General features: G+C 39.4%; 1 protein-coding gene across 4 annotated transcripts; it reads right to left on the bottom strand.

The window, feature by feature from the left end:
* Positions 1-234: 234 nt before the first annotated feature.
* MRPL1 (mitochondrial ribosomal protein L1) lies at positions 235-24309 on the bottom strand. Of its 4 annotated transcripts, none has more exons than XM_078394486.1 (10): positions 24206-24278; positions 19975-20080; positions 19289-19350; positions 17977-18208; positions 16176-16259; positions 13961-14032; positions 9520-9631; positions 5781-5881; positions 3172-3253; positions 235-812 (listed from the first exon to the last, which is right to left on the bottom strand). In XM_078394486.1, the coding sequence occupies exons 4-10, from the start codon at positions 18061-18063 to the stop codon at positions 640-642; spliced, it is 711 nt and encodes a 236-aa protein (XP_078250612.1). In that variant the 5' UTR covers positions 18064-18208; positions 19289-19350; positions 19975-20080; positions 24206-24278; the 3' UTR covers positions 235-639. The 4 variants fall into 4 exon arrangements, with proteins under 4 accessions (XP_078250612.1, XP_072858150.2, XP_020660916.3 ...); XM_073002049.2 differs by having other exon boundaries at positions 24057-24263; XM_020805257.3 differs by lacking the exon at positions 19289-19350 and having other exon boundaries at positions 24206-24309.
* Between the last annotated feature and the right edge of the window lie 138 nt (positions 24310-24447).

Raw genomic sequence — 24447 nt, 5'->3', positions numbered from 1 at the left:
TACCTCTTAGAAAAGAACCAACCTGTGATCTGAAATCACCCAGTTTATAGATCAAGGGGGGGGGGAGGAGACCTCCAAGTCAACACCAAACAATGTCACCTGTAAGTCCAATAGAGTCTATATATCCATGCTGGATGGGACGACAAGAGAGTGGAACTAAAAACTGTGAATGCAAAAGAATGCAGAGGAATAATCTGACAATATGTCATTTTATGAAAGGAAAAAGATGCACGATTATAAAAGATCATTTTATTTCACATAATTCTCTTTTTTTTAAAAAAATGAGGCAGCCCATTCTTACATGGATTAAGCAAATGAAGATGTTCAAACAAAAACAAAACAAGAGACAAGAGTCTCTGCATGTTGTTGCCCCAGGAATTTGGAGTCTTTCCAAGATACACACACATACGAACTGAACGCAGACTTTTTATTTCTAGTAATAACATATACTCTTATGAGCCAAGAGGGGTGTTGCTGGGAAAGATGTCGGCATAATCACCTAACAGCTCCAATAGTGAAGTGGAGTATACTTCAAGACTGCCCTGTTCAGAGTTTCACTGAAGTAATTCAGATACACAGTCAGTTTCGCTTCTTTATGGGTTTGTACAAATAAAAAATACATTTGTGCTGACACTCCAGTTAACTCGACTTCTGCATTTCTTCTTTATCAGAATCCCCGTCTTCTTCCTTTGCTTCCACTTGTACCTTATTTTCCACTTTTTTCACAGCTCCTTCAGAGAGAAAGGGTTCAACCTTTATCTGTAAGCCTTCGCTGGATTGACTTTGAAGAAACAAAGATGTCACGAAGGAGCCTTTAAATTAAAATAAAAAGAGAGGGAAGAAAAATCTGAATCATTACCGCTCCGGGCAACTGCCTGGTATAAAATCATGGTGTAAAATCTAATGCCTTTGAAGTGTCATAAAATATTAAGAGCCTCATCTAGCCAACAATAAGCATTTTCGGGGCCCTCAAAAATTTCAAGTGCAGGAGATTTAAGCATGTACTTGACTTTCAAACTGAAAATCAATATGATTAGAAGTTCTTCAGTTTGGTTGAGTTGTAGCCTCCATTTGTAATGACATGGTAAGAATGGTTTCCTGCAACTGCTGAAAGGGAAAAAAAAATTGTGATCCAGACCTCAGTACCTGCGGACAGGTTCAAGCTGTATCTAACAGATGCCACTTTGCCCCCTCCACTGCAGGTAAGAAGTCCTGCTAGTAAGCCTCCTTTGCAGGATTGTAGCTGATTGGTTTTCCTGATGTTGTGCTAATAGTATTTGGATTAAATACATATATAAATATAAATTGCCTTTCTTAACAAAATGGAGGAGGGTTGTTTCAATCATACGGAGGCTTGGGGTCTTTGACACAGCAGTTTGCGGGATGTAAGGTACAAGAACACTAACACACAAGTATGGCTAATTGTTATGTGCATGATCTGCTATTAAACACAGGCTCATGCATTTCACACACACACCTTCCCTTTAAGAGTTTGGAGATATTTTAAAGCTTCAATTCGCAGTTCAGATGAAGCACAGCTAGCTGTTGTATTTGAACTCAGTAAACTCTGACTTACTCTATGGTTTAAACCCTCCTCTTATTTAAATTGTAGCTTGAATAGACATCTTGAATTTCCTCCTCTCATGTGCAAAGGGAAAGAAGAAGTGCATAATCTTGATGGATTTTGCTGGCTTCATGAATGTTACACAAGCCGATAGTTACTACCTTTGTGGACTGAGATTCCAGGGATACTACTAGATCCTGGTATAGCGTCGTCGTTCCCCCCCCCCCCCCGGTTCATATACAAGCCCAATCAGAAGATTGTTAAGGCTGTGTGTGTTGATTGATTGATTGATTGATTGATTGATTGAGAGAGAGAGAGAGAGAGAGAGAGAGAGAGGTCTACTCTGAGCGGCTAACATTAATGGATAAAATACAAACAATATAATGAAATAAAAAAACAACAGTAGTAAAGTAGTTCAAGATGGGAAAAATATTCAAGTGATGACAGGAGGGAAACCCTGCCTAAAGAGCCAGGTCTTAAGTTGGCTCTTAAAAACACCCAACGATCTCTGAAGGGAGACTGTTCCAAAGGCGAGGGACCACTGCCGAGAAGGCCCAATTTCTTGTTATTTCTCTCCAGGTCTCCCTTGGCGTTAGGCCCCTCAGCCGCCCCTCCTGGCTAGAATGATTTGCGTAGATCTAGGTGGGAGGAGGCGTTCCGCTAGATATCGAGGTCCTAAACCGTTTAGGGCTTTATATATCATCATTAACACTTTGAAATCAATGCAGGAACGAATGGGCAGCCAATGCAAGGCAGCCAGAGTGGGGGAAATATGCTGCTATTTTCTCGTCCCATTGAGAAGTCTGGCCACCGCATTATACTGTATATCCTTAACCTATAATATCAACTTTCTTTGAGAGTAGTTCTAAAGGCAGCCTTCCGTAAATTGGATCCTCCAAATTTTGGCCAAAATCTCCCAACCACTTGTAATGCTGGGTGGAGGATGATGGGAAATGGAGTTCCAAGCCCACTTGGAGGAACCAAGTTGGACAAAATATTGTCCTGGGGCAAATTCAAAACACTTTTATGGTCAAGAATGGCCTGATCACTATTTTAAATTCTAGGGAAAGTGTGTGAGTTATGTGCATAACCCTGCCCCATGCACGTTGAAGAACACCATTCTCTAGATTTTCAGAGAGTGGATGTAGATAAATATTTAAACATTAGGGGGAGTAAGCTATTTGGATTAATATATACTATCTTTTTTCCAAATACACTAATACCAAGAAATGTGCTGGGACTTTTCAGTACCACTTAATAGGATTCTACAAGATAACTGTTCATACAAGGAAAGGAAGATGGGAAGAACCTCATTTTCAAACATCTCAGAATATGGCTAATGCTTTAAAAACTTCCTTCTGAACGAGAGAAGCAAGATTCCTAGTATTCAGGGTACAAGACAACTATAATTAATGAGTATAGCCTGTATGACATATTACTGTGTATTACTCATAAACATTTCTTATTGCTGGGGATAGCAGTTTGTTTAGCTTTTAATCAAGTAATTTTTTGCTTCCTAATGTTAAGAAAGGTGCTTCCCTTTATTCATCTGAGTCATATAATTAGCTTTTAGTGTCAATTAAGAGACCAAAAAAAGAACAGCTTACCATAGCGTGAATGTTTGTATTTACAAACGTCCTTAATAAGTGCATCCAGATTGGCAACTATCTGATCATTAGGCATATCCATCTGAAAGAAGTTAATGCAAAATTAATGAAGCACAAAACATTAAATGCTGCCGGATTAATAAAAACTGAAGCGGCTGGGGTAAATATTTAATCAGCGTTCTGGGCTTTTGTTCGATAAAAGTAAAAACATTTTCCTGTCTATTAACGATACAATGTACTAAAAATGCCATTAGCATCATTAGCTAAAAGATACCCCACTGTGAAAAACGCAGAGGGTGTTTTTTTTTTTCTTCTCCCTTGTACTCAAACTTGACCACTGTAAATTTATATATGTCTATGGCCCCTTTGTGAGCTCCTGGTGGGCCAGCTGTTGTAGGAAAGAAATTTGAGTGAACATTCTCCAACACAATGCAGTTTATAGGATTTAGCATGCTAAGAAACCAAGCTCAATGGAATCATGTTCTCCTTGTGGAGTAGGGGCCTGGCAAGAGAGGAAAGTGAGAGACACATGGAAAACAAAGCAAAAAGCAAGTGTGCTGCTTATATACTGCCCCATAGTGCTTCAAGCACTCTCTGGGCGGTTTTACAAGTTAATTATGCAGGACACAAATTCCCCCCCCCCCAAGCAAGCTTGGTACTCATTTTACTGACCTCGGAAGGATAGAAGGCTGAGTCAACCTTGAGCCAGCTACCTGGAATTGAACCCCAGGTCATGAGCACAGTTTTGGCTGCAGTTTAACCACTGCACCACGAGGCTCTATATGAGATGAGGTCTCAACAACATTTTTATGTTATTTGTAATGTATAATTTGGCTCAAAGTCTCTGTAAAGCTAATGATGTATTTATTAACGGATAAGCCATTGGCTGGGAACTTCTCAGGTAAAAATAAGTTTATGAAAACTATAACATCTTGGTCAGTCAAAAGCCCTATCTGAAATTGAAGTGAAAGTGTTTAGGAAGGGAACAATACTGCTATTGACCAGTCTTCCTCAAATTGGTACCTTCCTCTGGCATGGGACTGCAACCCCCAGAATCCTCCAGCCAACTGAATTCTAGGAGTTCATGTCCCATACATCTGGAGATCTCCAGCTTGAACAAGATTAGCTTCAGAGGTTGAAAGCCAACTAAGAATTTTGTTTCACCTTTTAGACAAAGATGTTTTGTTTGGAATGAACTTTCATGGAGTGCACGGGCTGAAGTTCACAAAAACTTATGAAAAATATAACTAGTTAGCTTTTAAGATGTCACAAGACTCTTGCTTACGTGGCTACCCTACTGAAAAATTACAAGACACTCAGTTTGTGTTTGAATATAATGAATGCTGAAGATTTGGTGCATGTTGTGGAACTGAACAAGTAAATAGACGTGACTTGGAACTAGAGACATTACTGTAGAGGTGGAAGAAGAACTGAATGTCAGGACGAAGATCCTTCTTCTAGTCAAGTTTCCTAACAAATCTTTCTTTAAAGAGTCTTTGCCTTAGTGCACCAGATGAAGATGTTTTGGACCACCGGGAGACAATGCCCAGAAAGATATGAAATATCTCCACCTACTTTTCTAGCTCCCTTATGTGAATGTTGACAATAACGTCTAGGAAATTCTCAACACATCCCAATATATTTCAAAATATATTTTAAACATTCTACATCCTAAATTAATCAAATTTAGAAATAAAACCATTTTACTGCTACAGCAAGTGTATTTAAGACTGGCAACTGGAGTTAATTTAAAAAAGAGACCTTCCTTTGTTCTTCAAAGAGAATGCCTCTTCTAACACAATAAGAGAATGCCTCTTCTAACACAGCCTGATATACAATATTTGCATTGATAATCAAAATATAATTTTTGCTTCTGAATTCTTAAAAGCTGCGTTCTGAATTCTTAAAATCTTAGATTCTTCTGATATCTTCTAATATCAGAAGAATCTAATATTAAAATGCACAACAGTCATTTATTATATTACAAGAAAACAATCTTTGATGTTAAATGATGTCACTTTACTGCTATTTTGTACAACTCCCCCACTGGGAGAATAGAGCAATATTCCCTAGGGTAATATCCCATAATTTAGGAAACACCATCCTCTTCAGTATACAGTTTATTTACCTATCTTAGAACATTGGGATGCTATGGGCATTCAATTATTATATTTAATTTTCAAACTTCCTTTCGAGATTCATTTTCCAAACTGCTTTATTCTGTTGCTTATATAACTTTAAATTATTTCAAACAAATTAATGAATTTAATTATTATACAATCAAGCAATAATTACAATGACAAACTTAAAATATTACAACACAATGTCAATTATTAACATGCAACACCTTGCCAATCTTATGCATTCTGGCATTTTCAAAGATCAAATCTCTTGCGTTAGCAAAGGGTAATGATTTGCCAGACTCTCTCTAGCTGACGGTACTCTTCTGTTCTCCTGAATGTCCCATTTCCAAGTGTTCTTAAAATGCTACCGAGTAAACAGAATCCTAGAACTCTGTAGAGGTTTACATATTTTCAGTAAATGATTAACAGCCCCTCAGAACAAAAATTTCAAGTGGGCTTGTTGCCAGAGCCCCTGGTGATGCTTACCGTGGCGATTTGCGTTTCAATAAGGTTATCATTAGCTACCACATATTCATGGCAGAGTCTGAAGACATTAACCATCTTGGGAATGTCATAACTGACAGAACCTGGCACAAATAGAAGCAAACAAGAAAGTATCACACCAATGTTGTACAATACATCCCAGCCGTCCAGTGTTTCTACTCTAGAACTCAAGAGTTCTGTAGATAATGAGGCCTCGCTAATTTCTCTTTCTTTTTGGGAATACTCCGTGAAGATCCATGTGCCCAATTTGATCAGCAAAACTCCACAACTCAGCCTCCCTGGAAAAGACCCTGATGTTGGGAAAGTGTGAAGGCAAGAGGAGAAGGGGATGAGAGAGGATGCAATAGTTGGACAGGGTCATCGAAGCAACCAACATGAATTTGACACAACTACGGGAGGCAGTGGAGGATAGGAGGGCCTGCCGTGCTCTGGTCCATGGGGTCACGAAGAGTCGGACACGACTTAACGACTAAACAACAACAATGTTCCTGGTCTGTGTAATAAAAACAGGGAACTGGCATTCACCAACACATTTTAGATTCTTTATACATAGCCCAAGGGTGGTTCTCTGACCCAACTAAAAGAAACAGGTGGGCAACTGTTGCCTTCCAGATTTTGCAAGAACAACTCCCACAATCATCCAACACTGGCTATGTTTTCTAAGGCAAAATGTAAATTGTAGATCACGTCTGGAAGACCACAGCTACTGAGTTCTGAATTAAAATTAAAGAGTGTTGCCTTGGTTCCTGAATGTCTTTACAATGAAGTTGGCAGGTTTAGTTCGTGTGGAAAGCCAAGTTTCTTAACCACAACCTGTGCCAAGCCATAGCATTCCTGAAAAGAAAGGCATAATTGGATGAAATAAAATCTTATTTCTCAGCAAAACAAAACTGTGGGTGGGTGTGCACCCATTGTTTTAAAGAACAGTTGCACTTCCCCAAGGCTTCTTGGCGCATGATACTATTTATTTTTATTTTTTAGTGGATAAAACAACCCGATTTGGAAGGTGTAGAGATTTCTGGGGGCTGCAAAATTAAGGGGAGGCTACATAATTCAGTTTTTACTGATCTTCTAAAGATCTGTAGGAATGGGATCTGTCTAACAAGTTTTTTATTTGTTAGTTTCATATTTTTGTGTACAGTATTTTAGATTCAATTAAAAAAACACCCTTAAGAGTGAAGATGCCTCACTATGGAACAAGATCAAGATCACCCATACATTGATATTCCCACTTACTATGTATGGATGTGAAAAATTGTAAAGGTAAAGTTCCCCTTGACAATTTGTCCAGTCGTGTCTGACACTAGGGGGCGGTGCTCATCTCCGTTTCCAACCCATAGAACTAGTGTTTTTGTCCGAAGACAATCTTCCGTGGTCATGCGGCCAGCGCAACTAAACACGGAACGCTGTTACCTTCCCACCGTGGTGGTACCTATTTATCTACTCGCATTTTGCACACTTTCAAACCGCTAGGTTGGTGGGAGCTGGGACAAAGCGACGGGAGCTCACTCCGTCACATGGATTCGATCTTACGACTGCAGGTCTTCTGACCTTGCAGCACAGAGGCTTCTGCGGCTTAACCCACAGCACCACCATGTGAAAACCGGACAGTGAAGAAAACTGAGAGGCAAAAACATTAAGTCCATCAGAAATGTGCTGTTGAAGGTTATCATTATGGATACCTTAGACCACCAGAAACACAAATAAATCATCTCAGACTCGCTTTTAAAATGAAAATAGCTAAACTGAGCTATTGGGCATGTACTTTGGGCACATGATGTGGAAACAAGTCTCATTGAACTAGACAGTAATTTTACAAAAAAACAGTAAGAAAAGAAAAAGACCTAATAGGTGATGGACTGACTTGATGAACAAAGTCACAGCCTTGACGTCACAAGATCTGAGCAGATCTGTTAATAACAGAATCTTTTGGAAGTGATTAAATCATAGGGTTGCCATAGATCAGAAGGTAATAAGACATCATATTTCTTTTTACCTGGAACCAAAAACTGTAAATTTGAACTCTCAGTTTAACCTATGTCTACTGCAATGGGACCTATCCTAGTCTTCTGCAGAAAACATGATAAAGAGCCCTATGGTAGCCAATGGACTAAAAAGGAGTCCCACAAAAAACCTGATGCAACAATTTCAGGCAATATTAAAAGAGGTTTGCACATTTTTTTTCTCAAGCAGCATCTTTTCCCACGTCATATGCCAAACTTCCTCTGAAACAGAAGGATGTTTATAAGCTACAATTATGGCAATGAGGGTAGGGGTAAGACGACCATTTGAAGAAGGAAGAAATGAAGAACAGTTTCACCTGGCAAAAAAGGCCTCTCTTTGTTTCAGAAAAACTAGACACAAGAGTTCAGTGTCTCAAAAACATCTAATTCCAGCAAGCATATCTAGATGCTGGGAATCCTGGTCAAAATCCTATTGTATAGTAAGGAAAACTGCATAACTTGCAGCAGTAAACTGCCACTAATTAACAAGTTCTCACTTCAATCCCTAGTCATAAGCCAAGACATCTGATTGATATATGATGAGAAATTCAAGCGGGGCCTCATTAATTAGCAGTAATTTGCTGCTTGGAGTTAGGTCGATTCTCTTCCACCAGCAACAGAATTTTGGTCATTATATAAAATGCAATTTATGAAGCAATAACAGGCAGTCTTCCTAAAGCTTCATGAGCTGAAGAGAAACCTTTTGCTAACAAGTTTTTCCTCCTTTCCATAATGGGAAACTGACTTTGGAAGATGTGAGTCCGGTATTCTATAATGTTACTCCTAAAGCTGAAACACTTACATATTCTGCTTTATTGTTCCCCACTTGTTTTGATGAATGCCACATATATAGGTTGTTTTAAAGAGGTTTTTACTTTAAGTGAAGGGCTCTTCTGCCTATGGCACATATCCAGCACATTACCTTTTCTCTTCCGGCAAGTTAGTAATGGATGGAAGGATCTAAAGAGCACCGTGCAAATATACTGCCTACAACTCCTGTTCCAGAAGGCTTTTAATTGAAATAACATCAACTGTGGGTCCTGATGGCAATTTTAATTGTATTTTAATCATTTTATCTTGTATTGTGGAAGATAGGAGGGCCTGGCGTGCTCTGGTCCATGGGGTCACGAAGAGTCGGACACGACTAAACGACTGAACACACATCTTGTATTGTATTTTAATTGCATTTTAATTGTTGTACGCTGCCCAGAGACCTTTGGGTAGAGTGGGCAACGTATAAGTTAAATAAATAAATAAATAAATAAATAAATAAATAAACAAACAAACAAACAAACAAACTATGACTCGCAGATAGCTATGACAGGAAGGAAGACAAGAATACTTTCCTGCTTTCCTTTTCCAATGCAAAACAAAACTAGATGAAAAGAAAAGTAGAAAAGAAGAATCTCAGCTTTTCTCAAGAGGAATTTCATCACTCCTCTGGAATATCTGGTGTGCTGCTCTTAAAGTTTAAGACCTTTGGTTGTCCCATTATAAGAGTTTGATCTCAAGTGTGGATGGACAACTGGTTACATCTCTGGATCAGAAGGGTTCTTTGGAGCAGATTTACCTGGTCCCTGGTAACTGTACCAAAAATTAAACTGAAAGAAAGTAGTGAACAGAAGAGAAATAAGAAGCTTCTGTCGATATTTCAAGAACTGTTCAAGATACACTTCTCTGCGTTCTTGTAGTTGCTGAAGACAAAACACCCCTCTTACCACGTTTATTGTTTGGGAACTTGGCACCCAGGACAGTCTTTAGAGACTTCAGCTTGTTCAGCATCGGTGGCACACAAACATAATGATCTGCTTTTATTTCTCCGTTCAAGATCTGAAAAGGGAGGGGGGGAAATGACTGATTATGACTTATGTCTGTTATTACATATGTTGCACAAACATGCAGCAAACAAGCTCAAGAAATTATGGCTGAAACTCTCCTCCTTAATACGGATGCCCTTTAAAACAGCATACCTCTAGCTCTCCCCTTCTCCGATTCTCCTCATATACATCTGGTCAAATCACTATAGCAGGGTGGTCCACTTCCAACCCAAAGACTACCTTTCCCCCCCATCCTACCCCCAGGACTCAAATGCTGAACCCCAGAACACCTCACAAATACTCCAACATTTGTTTTTATGTTAAACCGGAGGTCTCAATTCAGGAGGTCATTTTACCTGGATAAAGTAGGGTCCAATTCTGTGACTATTGAGGGGGGGAGGCTCACACTCATAAATGTTTAATTCCTTTTTTTAATTGACACTAAATAGGATACAAGGGAGATATTTTCAGTAAAAGCATTTTTGGAAGAAAACATGCGTTGGGATTGTGGGTGAGGCCCTCCATGTTCAACAGATGGCCATGTACACCACCCTGTTCTCTGGAGGTTATTCATCCCAGGGTAGAGTGTTGGGCAACAACTCAGAAGATCTGGGGTCCAAGTTGCCATTTGTCCATGGAACCCTCTGGTGAACTTGGGCTAGTCACAGTCTCTCTGCTTGACCTATCTCAAAGGGTCACTGTGAGAACTGATACACTGGGGGGGAAAGCCGTGGACATCGCCCTGAACTGACTGGAGGAGAATCAGGATACAAACACAACTAATAGCAAATAAATAAGTTTTAGATGAACCTTTCCTTCCATCCCACTTCACTTCTATAAATGTCTTTCAGGGAAATCCACTTGACTAATGACAGATAAGTATAATGGCCAGTATCCAATACTGACATTACACTAGCAGGAGGAGTGGCAATCTTCCCCTTTTTTTTGGTGATCCTCCTTCTATCCAAAAACCTGCTCCAAAGGATTAGGAAACTTTCCAGTGGGCTTTTTTTAGTGCCAGAGAGGGCTTCAGGAAGGGCATGGCCAAACCACAACCTTGAACCTAAGGAGCACAACGATTTAGGCCAACACAAATAAAATAAGTATAATGTTCAAAAGTTAACCATTTTTTGTCAAGACTACAAATCATAAAATGCAGAATTAGCATTTTCTAAAGCTAAGAGTTGTTTGCAATGTGTGTCATACGCAAAAAAACCCTACAAGATTGGAGTCTATTTAATCAGATAAAAAGGATGCTTCCAGATGGGTTGCTTATGATGCAATTGTGTCCTGTTGTAAACTTCCCTCATCTACCATTGCTCTTTTCATAATCTTCCTTATGAAAGGAAATCCATTGATATAGACTCTAGACTCACAAAGAGAGTATGGCTTAATAAGAAGCTGACAGCATATACCAAGATCCAGGTCTATAGAGCCTGTGTTCCGAGTACACCCCTGTCCTGCAGTGAGTCCTGGACCCTTTGTGCACAGCAGGAGAGGAAGCTGAACACGTTCCATATGCATTGTCTCCGATGCATTTTTGATATCACCTGGCAGGACAAAGTTCCAAATAGAGTAGTCCTAGAACAAGCTAGAATTTTTAGCATGTATACATTACTGAAACAGCGACGTCTATGTTGGCTCGGGTATGTCGTGAGAATGACTGACAGTTCTCCTGTATGGAGAATTAGTGCAGGGAAAGCACGTCAGAGGGAGACCACCATTGCAATAGAAGGATATCTGCAAGCGGGATCTGAAGGCCTTAGGAATGGACCTCAACAGATGGGAAACCTTGACATCTGAGCATTCAGCCTGGAAGCAGGCATTGCATCATGGCCTCTCCCAATTTGAAGAGACCCTTGTCTAGCAGGCTGAGGCAAAGAGGCAGTCACGAAAGCAACAAAATCAGGGAGCTGGACAGGAGACAGATTGTATTTGTCTCCAGTGTGGAAGGGATTGTCACTCTTGAATTGACCTCAGGCACAATAGACGCTGTTCCAAGACTTCCATTCAGAGCAAATTACCATAGTCTCTTGAGACCGAAGGATGCCTACACTATTTATTTATTTATTTATTTGGTTTCTACCCCACCCCTCTAGATCATGTCTACTATTGAGCTAAAACTGAAACACACACACACACACAGAGAGAGAGAGAGAGAGAGAGAGAGAGAGAGAGAGAGAGAGAGAGAGCCTAAATAAACAGTTGATCAGTACACAATGATTTATCGAGGTCACAATCTAATCCAGGCGCATCAAGAAAATTATGACACAGTTCGGTCAACAGCACAAAAAGAATCTAATACTGCTCAATAGCAGAGAGTCTTATTTGCTTTGTAGAACTGATCACAATGTTCATGCCTCTTCAGCAGCGAAGGCAAACATTTACTTTCGACATTCTCAGTTCTAGTACTTAAAAAGCAGAGTGAAATGTTTCACTGACACAACAGATAGATTGTAAAGAATATTATGATATTCTACCCTATCAGTCACAGATAGAGTTTGCTAAACCACAGAATCATTGAATAAGGCCATCAAGTCCAACTCCCTGCTCAAGGCAGGAATTCAAATCAAAGCAGATCTGACAGACAGTGGTCCAATTTTGAAAGCTAAGTACTAAATTTTGCCCTGAGTGAAGCTGATGGCAAGCTTCCCCCAGGACAAACTTCTGCATGTAGGTCAAATAATTTTCAAAAGAATTAACCCTGAGGAAATGGTGTTTTCTCCATGAAAGCTTTCAATTTGTATGATTTTATAGTCATCCAATAGAAGATATCACCCATCCTTACGTTTGTATGATTTTTCAAAAACGTATCTGTACTGAAGCATGACGGGGGGGGGGGGGGGGGAGGGTGCATGAACAAAACAGGCACAATCACTTTTTATATAAATAATCTCCAATTCTGCATTTGAGTTCCAGTTTAGCCACAGGCATCCTCAGCTCCAAAAAAAAGTTGACAAAACCACCCTGTTGAACTGTTCAGTCTATCCTCTGAAACCAAGAGATACAACTATTTGGTTGAAGAGACATATCCATTGGAAAATGTAAGGTAAAGCTTTTGAGGCACATACATCAATCTGAATCAGTTACGGAAAAGTTAAAAACAGATCCTCATTTCTCAGTTCCTTTTGGGGGTTTTTAGAACAGACTTCAAAATTCTGCTTGAAACCCTGATGTCTCCTTGCCTCCACTGTAAGAATCTGAATAAATTGCATACATTCAAAACTTTGGAAAACACAGGGAATTTGCTTACTTGCCCTGATTTCCAGCAACCTTAAGAAGAAGCCACCAAAAGAGCAGATAGGAACCAACGTTCCCTCTAATTTCTGCCAGCACTGTTCCGTGTTCCACACCCCCACGCATGGGTTTTCTGCCCACAACTGGAAGCAAATCAGCAAAAATATAGACCTGGCTCCATGGGATCGCTGAAATGCTACATGTGTGCGCGCACGTGCACAGCTTAGAGGGAATGTTGGTAGGAACAGATATACTCTACTAAAATACTCCTAAATATTCCAACCTAGTACAACCAAAATATATTGTGTGAAAACTTCCAAACACAAACTGTTCTTCGCTTCCCAAAAAGGTCTGTGTATCAAAGGAGGGTATCAATGGAGTGTATCTGAATAGCAAAGAAAGGAAGCAACATTTTGAAATAAAGCTCTGAAGGCTTTGACATTCTCCTGTCAGATTCTTGTGCTGCAGCAGCGGCTTCTGCATCATATATGAGATAAGCTGGAAGGGACTGCACATTTCTGCCCCACAGTAGGGACTGTGTGTTTACGGCAAGAGCATCAAAAGGCAATCTGGTTTTGGCAAGAGAGTCCAGCTTTTTCAGAGTCTCAGATATATATTTGAAGGGAAATTAAAGCCTCATTCTACGTAATCCTTTTGGATACAGCAATATACTGAAAAGCATGTGGGCAAGGCTTATAAAGTCTCAGTCACAAAAAAAGGAGGTGAATAAAATTTCCAGTGCTGAGAGGCCAGATTTCAATGCTTTGTATAGTTCTCTTCCCTTCCTTCAGTAAAACAAGCAACCGAACAAAAATCCCATGAAAATTGGTTGAGCTACACAATATATACAGGTCGTAAAAGCCAGCTTGTGCTATGACAAACCGTAGATTATTCTGTTGCTGGGAACGGATGTTTGTGTTTTCTAGAACAGAGTCGTTGAACCCTGTACAAAGGAAATATCTTTTCTACAGCACCAGTGGATTAAGCTATTCCCTCAGAATAATGTATAAAGAACTCATGGCTCAAGTTAGAACTGATTTCAAGTCATTTTTCCCTTAAAACAAAAATCCTGTTGGAGCGTTTAATTTGTATATGCATATATTACCGGGCTAATTAATTCAGTTGCTCCTACAAATGCAGCACCATGTTCTCTAGCGAGAGCAGCGTCTTCTGCTTTCTGAAAGAAAATAATAGTTAAGGGCAGGATCAGACCAAGAGCATATTTAGTGACCTGTGGGAGTCCCATGAGCAAAACAGCATAATTCTATTTAAATTCTCCAGCAACTGATATATACTGATATACTGCCTACTGGTGGGAATAGATATTTATAATGAGTGGTAGGTATTAATAGCTTTACCTTCTATGTATGTGTATAATTCCCTTTCAAACCCAGCATGTTCAGCTTGAAGAAGCTGGAAATGCTGACCATCAAGATTATTCTTTAATTTAATTAAATGTAAAGCTTCAAATCCCCAAGCACCCACTTTTCGGGTTCCAAAGATCCTTAGATATCCCTTTGGATGTGAAGAAGTTACTAGTATTGGAAAATTGATGCTGGATTGCTAGCGGCTGTCCTGATCCCAGTAGCAATGTTCCGTTGGTGATATTCTGATATCAAAGGATTCCTCAGGTCAAAAGGGATCAAATCAAAAGGTAACATCAAAGGTTGATGGTATCATTGCCATTTACACTCACACAGTTCTTCAACAGGATTTCAGCCCATCTATCCTATGTTCAAGAGCACTCCAAATTCTTTAAATACAGTGGTGCCCCGCATAGCGACGATAATCCATGTAGCAAAAATCGTCGCTATACAGATTCAGCGCTATGCGAAATAAAAAAGCCCATAGGAATGCATTAAAACCTGTTTAATGCGTTCCTATGGGCAAAAAACTCAATGCGAAAATTCTCCATACAGCTGTCATTTTTGCTGCCCGGTAAGCGAGGAATGGGCGCAAAAACACAGTGGGCGGCCTTTTTTTTTACCCGGCAGTCATTTTGGAACCGCCAATCAGCTGTTGGGAAAACATCATTATGCAAAAATCGGTAAGCGAAACGGCTTACCGATAATCGCAAAGCGATATTTTCCCATTAGAAACATCGTTATGCGATTGCAAAAAAAAATAGTCACTATGTGGATTCGTCGTTAAATGAGGCACCCGTTAAGCCAGGCACCACTGTATAAGGGAAGGTTTTCACCAATTCTTAACAGTGAGAAAGGCAGTGTGACTACATGTCAGGCTACTAGTGATCAATACCACACACCAGTTGTATGAAAAGAATGAAGAGACAGGCTCTCTTGAGACGTTATTTACCTTCTTTGCAATCTTGAGGCCTTCTTACTTAAAAAAGCTAAAAGTGTACCTTCACATTTTCAAAATAGTGTTTTTAAAATAACGTATCAACATAGTTTTGTTTTTTGTTTTGTTTTTTGCTTTCTTCTTTATATTTAGGACACACATTCCTAAATTAATGGCTACAGTTGTATTCGCTTAAGATATTTATGGGACTAGAACAGGTACTGTAATACCTCTGCTGAATGTGTTACCTTTTATTATTGATATTTCTGTAGTTGAACGCGTTAATTGAAAAATAAAGATACATTTCTCTTGGGAAAAATGTTTCAAGTCTGCCTTGTGGGGGGTTCAAACAAAGTTCTTGCTAATATGACTTTATCTGAAAGAATCCCATCAACTTACAGGTGCTGGCTGAGTGATAAACCACTGCCCTAAATAAATCTAGAATGTTAAGTTATCTGGGTCTGCAGTCCTAGCATTCAGGAGAAAAAAGCAGAAAGCAGTAAATAGATGACTAGGGCCGGGCTTTCATAAACCACAGAAGACAGCAAGACGTCCAACTGCCAAAGGACAAACATCTACAAAAGCATCTGGAATTCTCTTCAAGAACATTCACACGGTGCCAACTCACTCCTGTTAAAATCTCAATTCAAAAACCATCTCTCACAGAAAAGGTTCCAACTTGACTCCATCTTCATCCAACAGCCAAAACAAGGGCTAACAGTAATCTGCTCTCTTTGCCGCTCCCTATTATTCCCGTCTTACAGTTTTCCACATCCCCAATGGTAAGCTCTGGAGGTCAGAAGCCTGTTGTTTGTTATTCTCTGAAGTGCCATCCATATTGATGACCATATATAAACAATGAATTTATAAGCCACTTTACTTGGAACTGGCACACCACTTGGCATAGTTATTAAGCAAAGTACATTACACTCCCTGGTGACAGAAACCAAACCATCATCTCTAATCACAAATTACTCTCTCAGACTGCAAGGATTTTGGCACACTGCACTGTAACTCACCTCTGCAAACACCACAACCTTGTGGATAGAATCTGTGAGACGATAAGGGAAAAGAACTGCACCAAGAAAGGGTTCCAACGTTTTCTGAAAGGGGCAGAAGGAAAAAACAAAAACAAAAAATCAGACACACAAAAATATTCATGTTATTTGGTTCAGTGACATTTGGATACATAAATGTATTCCCTGTATTTCTTCTCTGCTTCTTGGAAATGGACTCTTCACTTCAGAAACTCACCCCAGAAAATGTGCAACTGGCCTCACAAACTGCAATGTTCAAAAAGAATGAGTAAAAACTGTTAGCGTAGTTAGGCTGATGTAAACTGGATCAGGCACTGCAAATAAAGCGAAGTAAAAAAAGCGAAGCATGCTGCTTATACACCACCCCATAGCGCTTAAAGCACTCTCTAGGCCGTTTACAGCTTAATTAGGCACACTACACATTGCTCCCCCCCCCCCGAGGGAGATGGGTACTCATTTTACCGACCTAAGAAGGATAGAAGGCTGAGTCAACCCTGAGCCGGACACCTGGGATTGAACCCCGGAGTCGTGAGTGCAGTTTTAGCTGCAGGACAGCAGTTTAACCACTCTGCCACAAGGCTCCTATATATATAGTAATTAGTTCCAATTAATTGAAAGCTCCCTATCTCCCCAAGGCTTCTTTTTGCCCCGGAGAAGCATTTGGGAGCCTCAAGACAGGGATAAATTAGTTAAATAAATAAATAAATAAATAAATAAATAAATAAATAAATAAATAAATAAATAAATAAATAAATAAATAAATAAATAAATAAATAAAGAAAGAAAGAAAGAAAGAAAGAAAGAAAGAAAGAAAGAAAGAAAGAAAGAAAGACAGACAGACAGACAGACAGACAGACAGACAGACAGACAGACAGACAGACAGTCTCAATTCTAGCAACAGCAATCCAACAGTGATTCTTGATTATTAAAGGTGCCCTACCCCTGTCCCAAGGTACTTAAAGGCTCCCCCAGGGCAAAAGGAAGCCTCTGAACCTGAAAAGGGGAAGTAGGAAGGGTTCAATTCATTTACATCACTTATTTTTGATGCGTGGATTCAATTTATACTGGTGCATGTACACCCGCAGGATTTGGCCCAGAGTTAAAGCCCTAAGCCTGCTTCTTTAAAATAGCTTTTAATTCATTTATTTGCTTCACATGCTGTTTTTATTTTGTTTCAAAACAGCTTCACAATAGTAACTATGTCCCAGTGTAATCGTTTTCTGTTTTGCTTCTTTTGCTTATTTCTTTGCCTTTAAGTTGCATTAACAATAGTTAGTTGCTGTGGGTAGACATGGTCCAGAAAGGCAGCTTTCTTTCTTTCTTTCTTTCAAGGCAGGTAAGAGCCTACAATAAGGTTAAGGAAATGATCAAAAGTTATATGACTATGTGTATTGTATACATTCGTTATGTAAGTATTCAGATATAGACACAGATACATACACACACAATCTAACAATAGTCAGGATCCAAACAACTTTTTGAACTAGCTCTTTGTGCCCAAGAGGCCTCCAAAGTTGGGAATAAGTACATGATACTTCCAATCATGTTAAATCTCACTCCTCCCTCATATGTAATATGGCAATTAGGAAGTGTGTAGGAACATTTAAAGCCGTTTACAGTAAGAAGCTGTCAACCAGAATTTTGGAAAATGCTTGTAGGAACAGTAACTAAAAAAAAAAATACTTTAGAACAAAATCCATTAACATTTTGCTTTAAGCTTCCAGTTTCTGAAAATCATTTCAGTTGCACACCATGATTATAGAAAAAAGAAAAAAAGAGGTACCTTGTCTAATTTCATGTCCAAGGTGAGATTAGCATACACAGGCTGGTTGGGAGAAGCGAACTCCAGTTGTTGAAACTTCCTCAGCATATCTAAAGCCACTTCTGCTTCATATACTGGCCTTGGGTAACACCATGCCAAATACACATCATCTGTTGGTTCACTTGGTGCAGGAAATTCCCAGCGCAGTCTTTTCTTGGTCTCTGTTTGCACAGGGTTTTTTTTGGACTTTGCTCTAGAATGCATTTTAAGGAAAGGGAAGTGATAAATGATGCAGTCCAGCTGAACAAATACTCATGCACATTTCAAATGTCTAACATCAGTACTAGCAACAGGGCTGCCCCCAATCTATAGCAAAATGTGCAGGAGGCCTGCACATTAGTCGACTGCTGCAATTTTTATATATATTCTTGAATTTTTATATAAATTATCTCTCTCTCTCTCTGTGAGAGAGAGAGAGTGAGTGAGAGAGAGAGTGTTTGTATACAAAGAGAGAGAGAGAAAGGGAGAGGGAGAGAGAGAGAATTTATATATAAATTCAAAAATAAAACAGATCTAGCAGCAGACATCAGTTGGTGGCTCAGGATTCAGAAACAGCTGGCACTAGTGACATCAGCATTCTCATTTTGCTTGTCTATAACTAAAGTACAGCAAAGAAATAAATAATAACATCGATCACCACAGCATTAAACAAAAAAAGCATTTAAAAGCTTCACTAAATCCCTGTTGAAATAACACAGACATGAGAAAGACACAAAGGATGAAGAAAGGTATACAGCAGAAGGAGAGAAATAAAAGCAGTAAAACTGAAAGTGCATTCCATGTTTGTTCTTAAAAGTAAGTGCCCAGTATGAAATTGAATCATGTTAAAAGATACAACTGAGCTATAGTTATTCTATTAGTGGTTACTATTATTTAACAAATGTTTATTCTATTGATTTTAATATTTATTTACATCATAGTAACAAAAATATGCAATCAAACCTTTACTCACCTTGCTTTTTTGTATATATGTTCATGTGATTTAATTTAAGAAGCTGTACAGTAACAGAACTACGTAAGGAATGAGGGAAATTGAAATGAAAATATCCCAAAACTTTATGAATTAAACAGCTTTCTTCTCAACAGCACAGCAAAGAAAGAAGTTTTCATTTTCACCATCTTGGACTGCTGTGTAAAACTGTAATTAATTTCAGATGGACTCAAGCCTGAACATGACTTGAAACCATGATCTGTACAGAGCATATGCAATCCACCAAGGCCTTCTCTCGTGTAAGCCTCACTCCAATCAAGGAGCCCTCTTCAAGAGACTGACCTTGTTCTTATACAATCCTTGTACCAGAAGATTCCTGAGAAACTTCCCTGTAGATTCTGTTCCTATAAATAAACCGTCATTCTCTTTTACTCAAGCGCCTATATGAACAGATAGTTTTCCCATTAAAAACTCTCCAAACATAATAAGATGGATCGTAACTGTGAAGGAAACCCCTTCTGTATATTTCCAAGATTCAATAGGATGAACTCCCTCTTCTTCTCTTCTCCCCCCGCTCCCCATCTTGTTAAATTAATAACTATACGTATTCAAATTGCAAAGCTTTTCACTTTCACCATATTGAGTTCTTCTGTAACAAATGTAATCAATGAGGTATAAACACATTTTTCACCAATGTTAAACAACAACAACTTAGAACCGCAGTGCTGGGAGGGACCCGATCGAATCTAGTCCTTGTCAAGGAGGCACAACTGAGGCAGAGTCCAACCTCTGCCACGCAGCCAGATACCTTAACTGAGCTATCCAGCAGTAGTTAAGGCATGAAGAATAAGAGACATGATCACAACCAAAGAATTTAAAATTACACTGACAATCTATGAACCCATTGCCTATCCGAACTCAGCTACAAATGGCATGCATACCTGAGCCCTACTGAATAATATCATTTATGTCTCATGTTTCAAAAATATTGTTTCTACTCACTAAAGAAATAAGAATTATTTACTTACTTTTTCGCATAGTATCTAGTGGAAATCAGTAAGTTGCCAAAATAAGGAAGCACTGAAGAATGACAATCAGTTCTGGAGAAACGATGGCTAGGGCTCTGAGCTAAAACTGTTTATAAAGGAGAAAGGATGTTTTTAATAATTGTACAGTATAAGCTACAGTGCTAGATCAGTACTTAACCATATTAACTTCAGCAGGTCTTTGCCTCAGCATTTTCAGGTTTATGATGCAAAATACCCTGCCACATGCAATTCTCAACACATTTACTTGAAAGTAAAATCTACAGAAATCACTAGGATTCACTGTCTATTAAAGGCATCTACTGCTTGCCTGTTGCTTAAGTGTCTGGTCTGCACCATTTCTCTCTGCAGCTCCATGTTACATGTTTCAGTTTTCACAGACACCAATCAAAAAAACCCTTTCCACACATGAAACTAATGTCAATATTAGTTTTCCATACAAAACTAATGTACAGGCTAAGCTATAAACTTTTTTCTGAGATGTTTTTTTCTCATGGCCTCGTGGCGCAGTGGTTAAACCGCTGTACTGCAGCTAAAACTGTGCTCACGACCTAGGGTTCAAATCCCAGGTAGCCAGCTCAAGGTTGACTCAGCCTTCTATCCTTCCGAGGTCGGTAAAATGAGTACCCAGCTTTATGGGGGGGGGCAATGTGTAGCCTGCATAATTAAATTGTAAACCGCCCAGAGAGTGCTTGAAGCACTATGGGGCGGTATATAAGCAGCACGCTTTTGCTTTTGCTATATGGAAGGGGGGAGTTGTTTGTAAAATGGAAGCATATTTGCTTACATGAGCTACTCGCTGCAATCAGAAATGACAGGGCCTGAGCACTTTTTTTTTTTTTGCAATATTGATTATGTTGTTGTGGGAAAGGAGATGGGGTGTACCCTGTACACTACCCATATTATTGTGTACTCACTTATCAGACAATATATAATAAATCTCACTGAGAATGATACCAGAATCTCAAAATTTCTATTTTTCTTCTCCAAAGTCAGTTTCAATTTGACTGCTTCTAAATAAAGTTAAAAGATTGCCCTCAGTTGACAATAGCCTCCTGTTATACAACACCTTATTAATATCTGATCTCTTTTTTTGATAGAGTTACAGGCTTGATAAAAGAAGGGAACACTGTGGATGTAGCCTATCTTGATTACAGTAAGGCCTTTGCCAAAGTTCCCCATGATATTCTTGCAAGGAAGCTAGTAAAATGTGGGCTAGACAGTGCTACTGTTAGGTGGATTTGTAATTGGTTGGCTGACCAAAACCAAATGGTGCTCACCACTGGATTCTCTTCATCCTGGAGAGAGGTAACTAGTGGGGTGTCTCAGGGTTCTGTTCTGGGCCCTGTGCTATTCAACATCTTTATCAATGACTTGGATGAAGGAATAGAGAGTATGCTGATTAAATATGCAGATGGTACCAAATTGGGAGGGGTTGCTAATTCCCCAGAAGACAGGATTAAAATTCAAAATGACCTTGACAGATTAGAGTCCTAGGCCAAAACTAACAAAATGAATTTCAACAGGGAGAAATGTAAGGTCCTACACCTAGACAGAAAAAATGAACTGCACAGATATAGGATGGAAGACACCTAGCTAGACAACAGTACCTGTGAAAGGGATCTAGGAGTCTTGGTAGACCACAAACTGAACAGGAGTCAGCAGTGCGATGCAGCTGCCAAGAAAGCCAATGCAATTCTTGGTTGCATCAATAGGAGTATAGCATCCAGATCAAGGGAAGTGATAGTACCACTCTACTGTATTCTGCTTTGGTCAGACCTCATATTGTGTCCAGTTCTGGGCACCTCAATTCAAGAAGGATATTGACAACCTGGAATGTGTCCAGAGGAGGGTGACCAAAATGGTCAAAGGTCTGGAAACCATGTCCTATGTATGAGGAGCGGCTTAGGGAGCTGGGAATGTTTAGCCTTACAAAAAGGTTAAGAGGGGACATGATAGCCATGTTTAAATATTTGAAGGGATGTCATGTTGAGGAAGGGACAGGTTTGTTTTCCACAGCTCCAGACACTAGGACAAGGAGCAATGGTTTCAAACTACAGGAAAAGGGATTCCACCTGAATTTCAGGAAGAACTTCCTGACAGTCAGAGCTGGTCGGCAGCTCTGGAATATGCTGCCTCAGAGTATGGTGGAATCTCCTCCTTTGGAGGTTTTTAAGCAGAGGCTGGATGGCCCTCTGTCAAGAATGCTTTGATGGAGTTCCTGCATGGCAGGGGATTGGACTCGATGGCCCCTGTGGTCTCTTCCAACTTTGTGATTCTATGAATATGTAATAAATGTCAGCTTTTGTGGCCTAATATAATTAAGAATTATGCAGCAGCCCAATGAATAATGAGATGAGAACTTGCAGCTATAATGTCTGAGTTGATGTTTTATTCATGCTTGTAATTTAATAACATTTACTGATGTTAACGTTTTCAGTAGTTTCGATATCCCCTCCAGGATAATGGAAGTTACACAACAACATAAATAAAACTTATGGCCCCTTACTCATAGTGGTCCTTTCAGACAGGGAAATAAAAAATCATTGGGGGGAGAATTATACATGATGGGACAGCATCATCCTCGCTCAGCCCATCAGTGAAAATTCCTTGAAAATCAGAGGAATTACATTGTAATGTGTGTGAACTTAGCATAAAATGTACAAAAGGTTCTACGATGGAACAGAGTAAAGGCCTATCTAGTCCTGCATTCATTTTTCTATACCAGTCCATTAAATGTCTATAAGAACTCCACACAGGAGGGGAATGTACCAGGTTCACTCCCAATTCTGTGTTGTGTGAAAAACTTCTTTTTCTGATCTTAATCTCCTAAAACCAGCTTCGTATTCTCATACTATGAGATACACTTCCCACATTCGTACTTTGTTTCTACATGAAGCACAATTGTACACACCCCTCTTATTCACCTTTTTGCCAAACTCAGCAGTCACAAATACCATAACTTTTTTTTACATAAAGAAACAATGGATGTTTCCAGTGCTTTCTTCAACCATCTAAAGAAATGGAATGTTATGCATGAAAGTTAATGTAACACTTATGCACTATCTGGTTCAGCATCAATGAGTGAGGGGATCCTTAGAAAGGATTTGTGATCATAAAATTTTATTTTAGAAAAGGGACAGATAAGAGAGGCGTTTATATTCCCTTGGAGCAGGAATTAGGCCTCTGCCAGCTTGATTTAGGGCCTTGAAGATTCTACCTTACTTGAGTCTTGAACCCTTAAATACAAGCAACTTACTTTGATAGACAGGGTTGTCTTGGGATTTGTTTTTAGAGACATTTGAACTAGAGACACTTTTCAGCATTTTATTTTATTTATTTAAAATATTTTTATCCTGACCCAAAAATAATTGAGAAGGGGTGTAAGAATAAACTCTGTTTTTCAAAGAAAAGGGAAGGAAAACTAATGAGCTCCAAAACACATATAGGGGTACAATAAAAACTTCATTATAGGTAAAAACAAAACAAAAAATAAACATAAAAAAATCAAAGAACAAGTAAAAAACCACAAAAACCTGGTTGCACACTAAAGACTAACTGTTATATCTTTTAATGTGAGATTTTTGTAGACACGCCCACTTCCTCAGATATAAGAGAAAGAGACATAACACCGCAAATATTTATACATAGCATTTTTATGCAACTGATGGATCTCCACTCTTTTCGACTAAATCCAGTGCCTTTCACAGCTGTTGTATAAGGGTTAGCTGTGCAAGTCTGTGCAGTCATTACAGGTCAAAACAAAATTAAAATAATACAAATAAAAGAACAATTTAAAAAAAGACAAAAACCTGACGGCGTCTTACAAACTAACTACTCCTGCATCATTTCCAAAGCTGACTTTTTAAAAACAGTCTTCCCTCGCGTCCCCTTCCCAGTTCATCCCCTTACAGGCTTGTTTCCCATTCCAGGCACCTTTTGAGAGTAACTGTCATATCCTACAGAAAATTAGAGAAAGGAGGAACACGCGGAACAAGCGGTTCTTCCCGTTAAGCTTTCGGTCAACTCGCAACCCACGTCGTAAACCTACGTCGTAAATTCACCTGAGCTTACTCTCTCAGATTCTTCGAAACAGCCACAGAAACGTTTCCTCGAAATATATACATTTCGAAGAAGAAAACAAAGGAGGAAGAGAAAGGCTCCTAATGCTGAGACACTGAATTATTACAATCTTCCTCGCCTCCTCTCTCACCTCTCCTCAAGCCGAATCTCACCGTGGGCGCCGCCATCTTGCCAGTGACGCAATCCCCCAGCGGTGCCCTCCCAAAACGCCCCGACCTGCCACACGGAGCTACGTACCGAGAGTTCCTCCCCTGAGCGAAGAGGCCTCTGGGACGTTCATAGTGACAGACACAGCACAAGGCCTACTCGGATGTAAAGCCTCTGGGATCAAGACTACAGCCTCACCCTATTTCAGGAAGAGGAAACTGCCTT

The sequence above is a fragment of the Pogona vitticeps genome, chromosome 5 (assembly GCF_051106095.1).
Source record: "Pogona vitticeps strain Pit_001003342236 chromosome 5, PviZW2.1, whole genome shotgun sequence".
NCBI lineage: Eukaryota > Metazoa > Chordata > Lepidosauria > Squamata > Agamidae > Pogona > Pogona vitticeps.
This window is presented reverse-complemented; position numbering and strand designations above follow the sequence as displayed.

Excerpts from the sequence above, each read along its gene's own strand:
- MRPL1 (XM_020805257.3), bottom strand. The coding sequence starts at position 24,242 with ATGGCGGCGCCCACGGTGAGATTCGGCTTGAGGAGAG. Across the intron at positions 18,209-19,974 it reads ACTAGATACTATGCGAAAAA|AGCAAAGTCCAAAAAAAACC; the intron begins GTAAGTAAATAA and ends AATGCATTCTAG. Across the intron at positions 16,260-17,976 it reads TGGACATGAAATTAGACAAG|AAAACGTTGGAACCCTTTCT; the intron begins GTACCTCTTTTT and ends TGCCCCTTTCAG.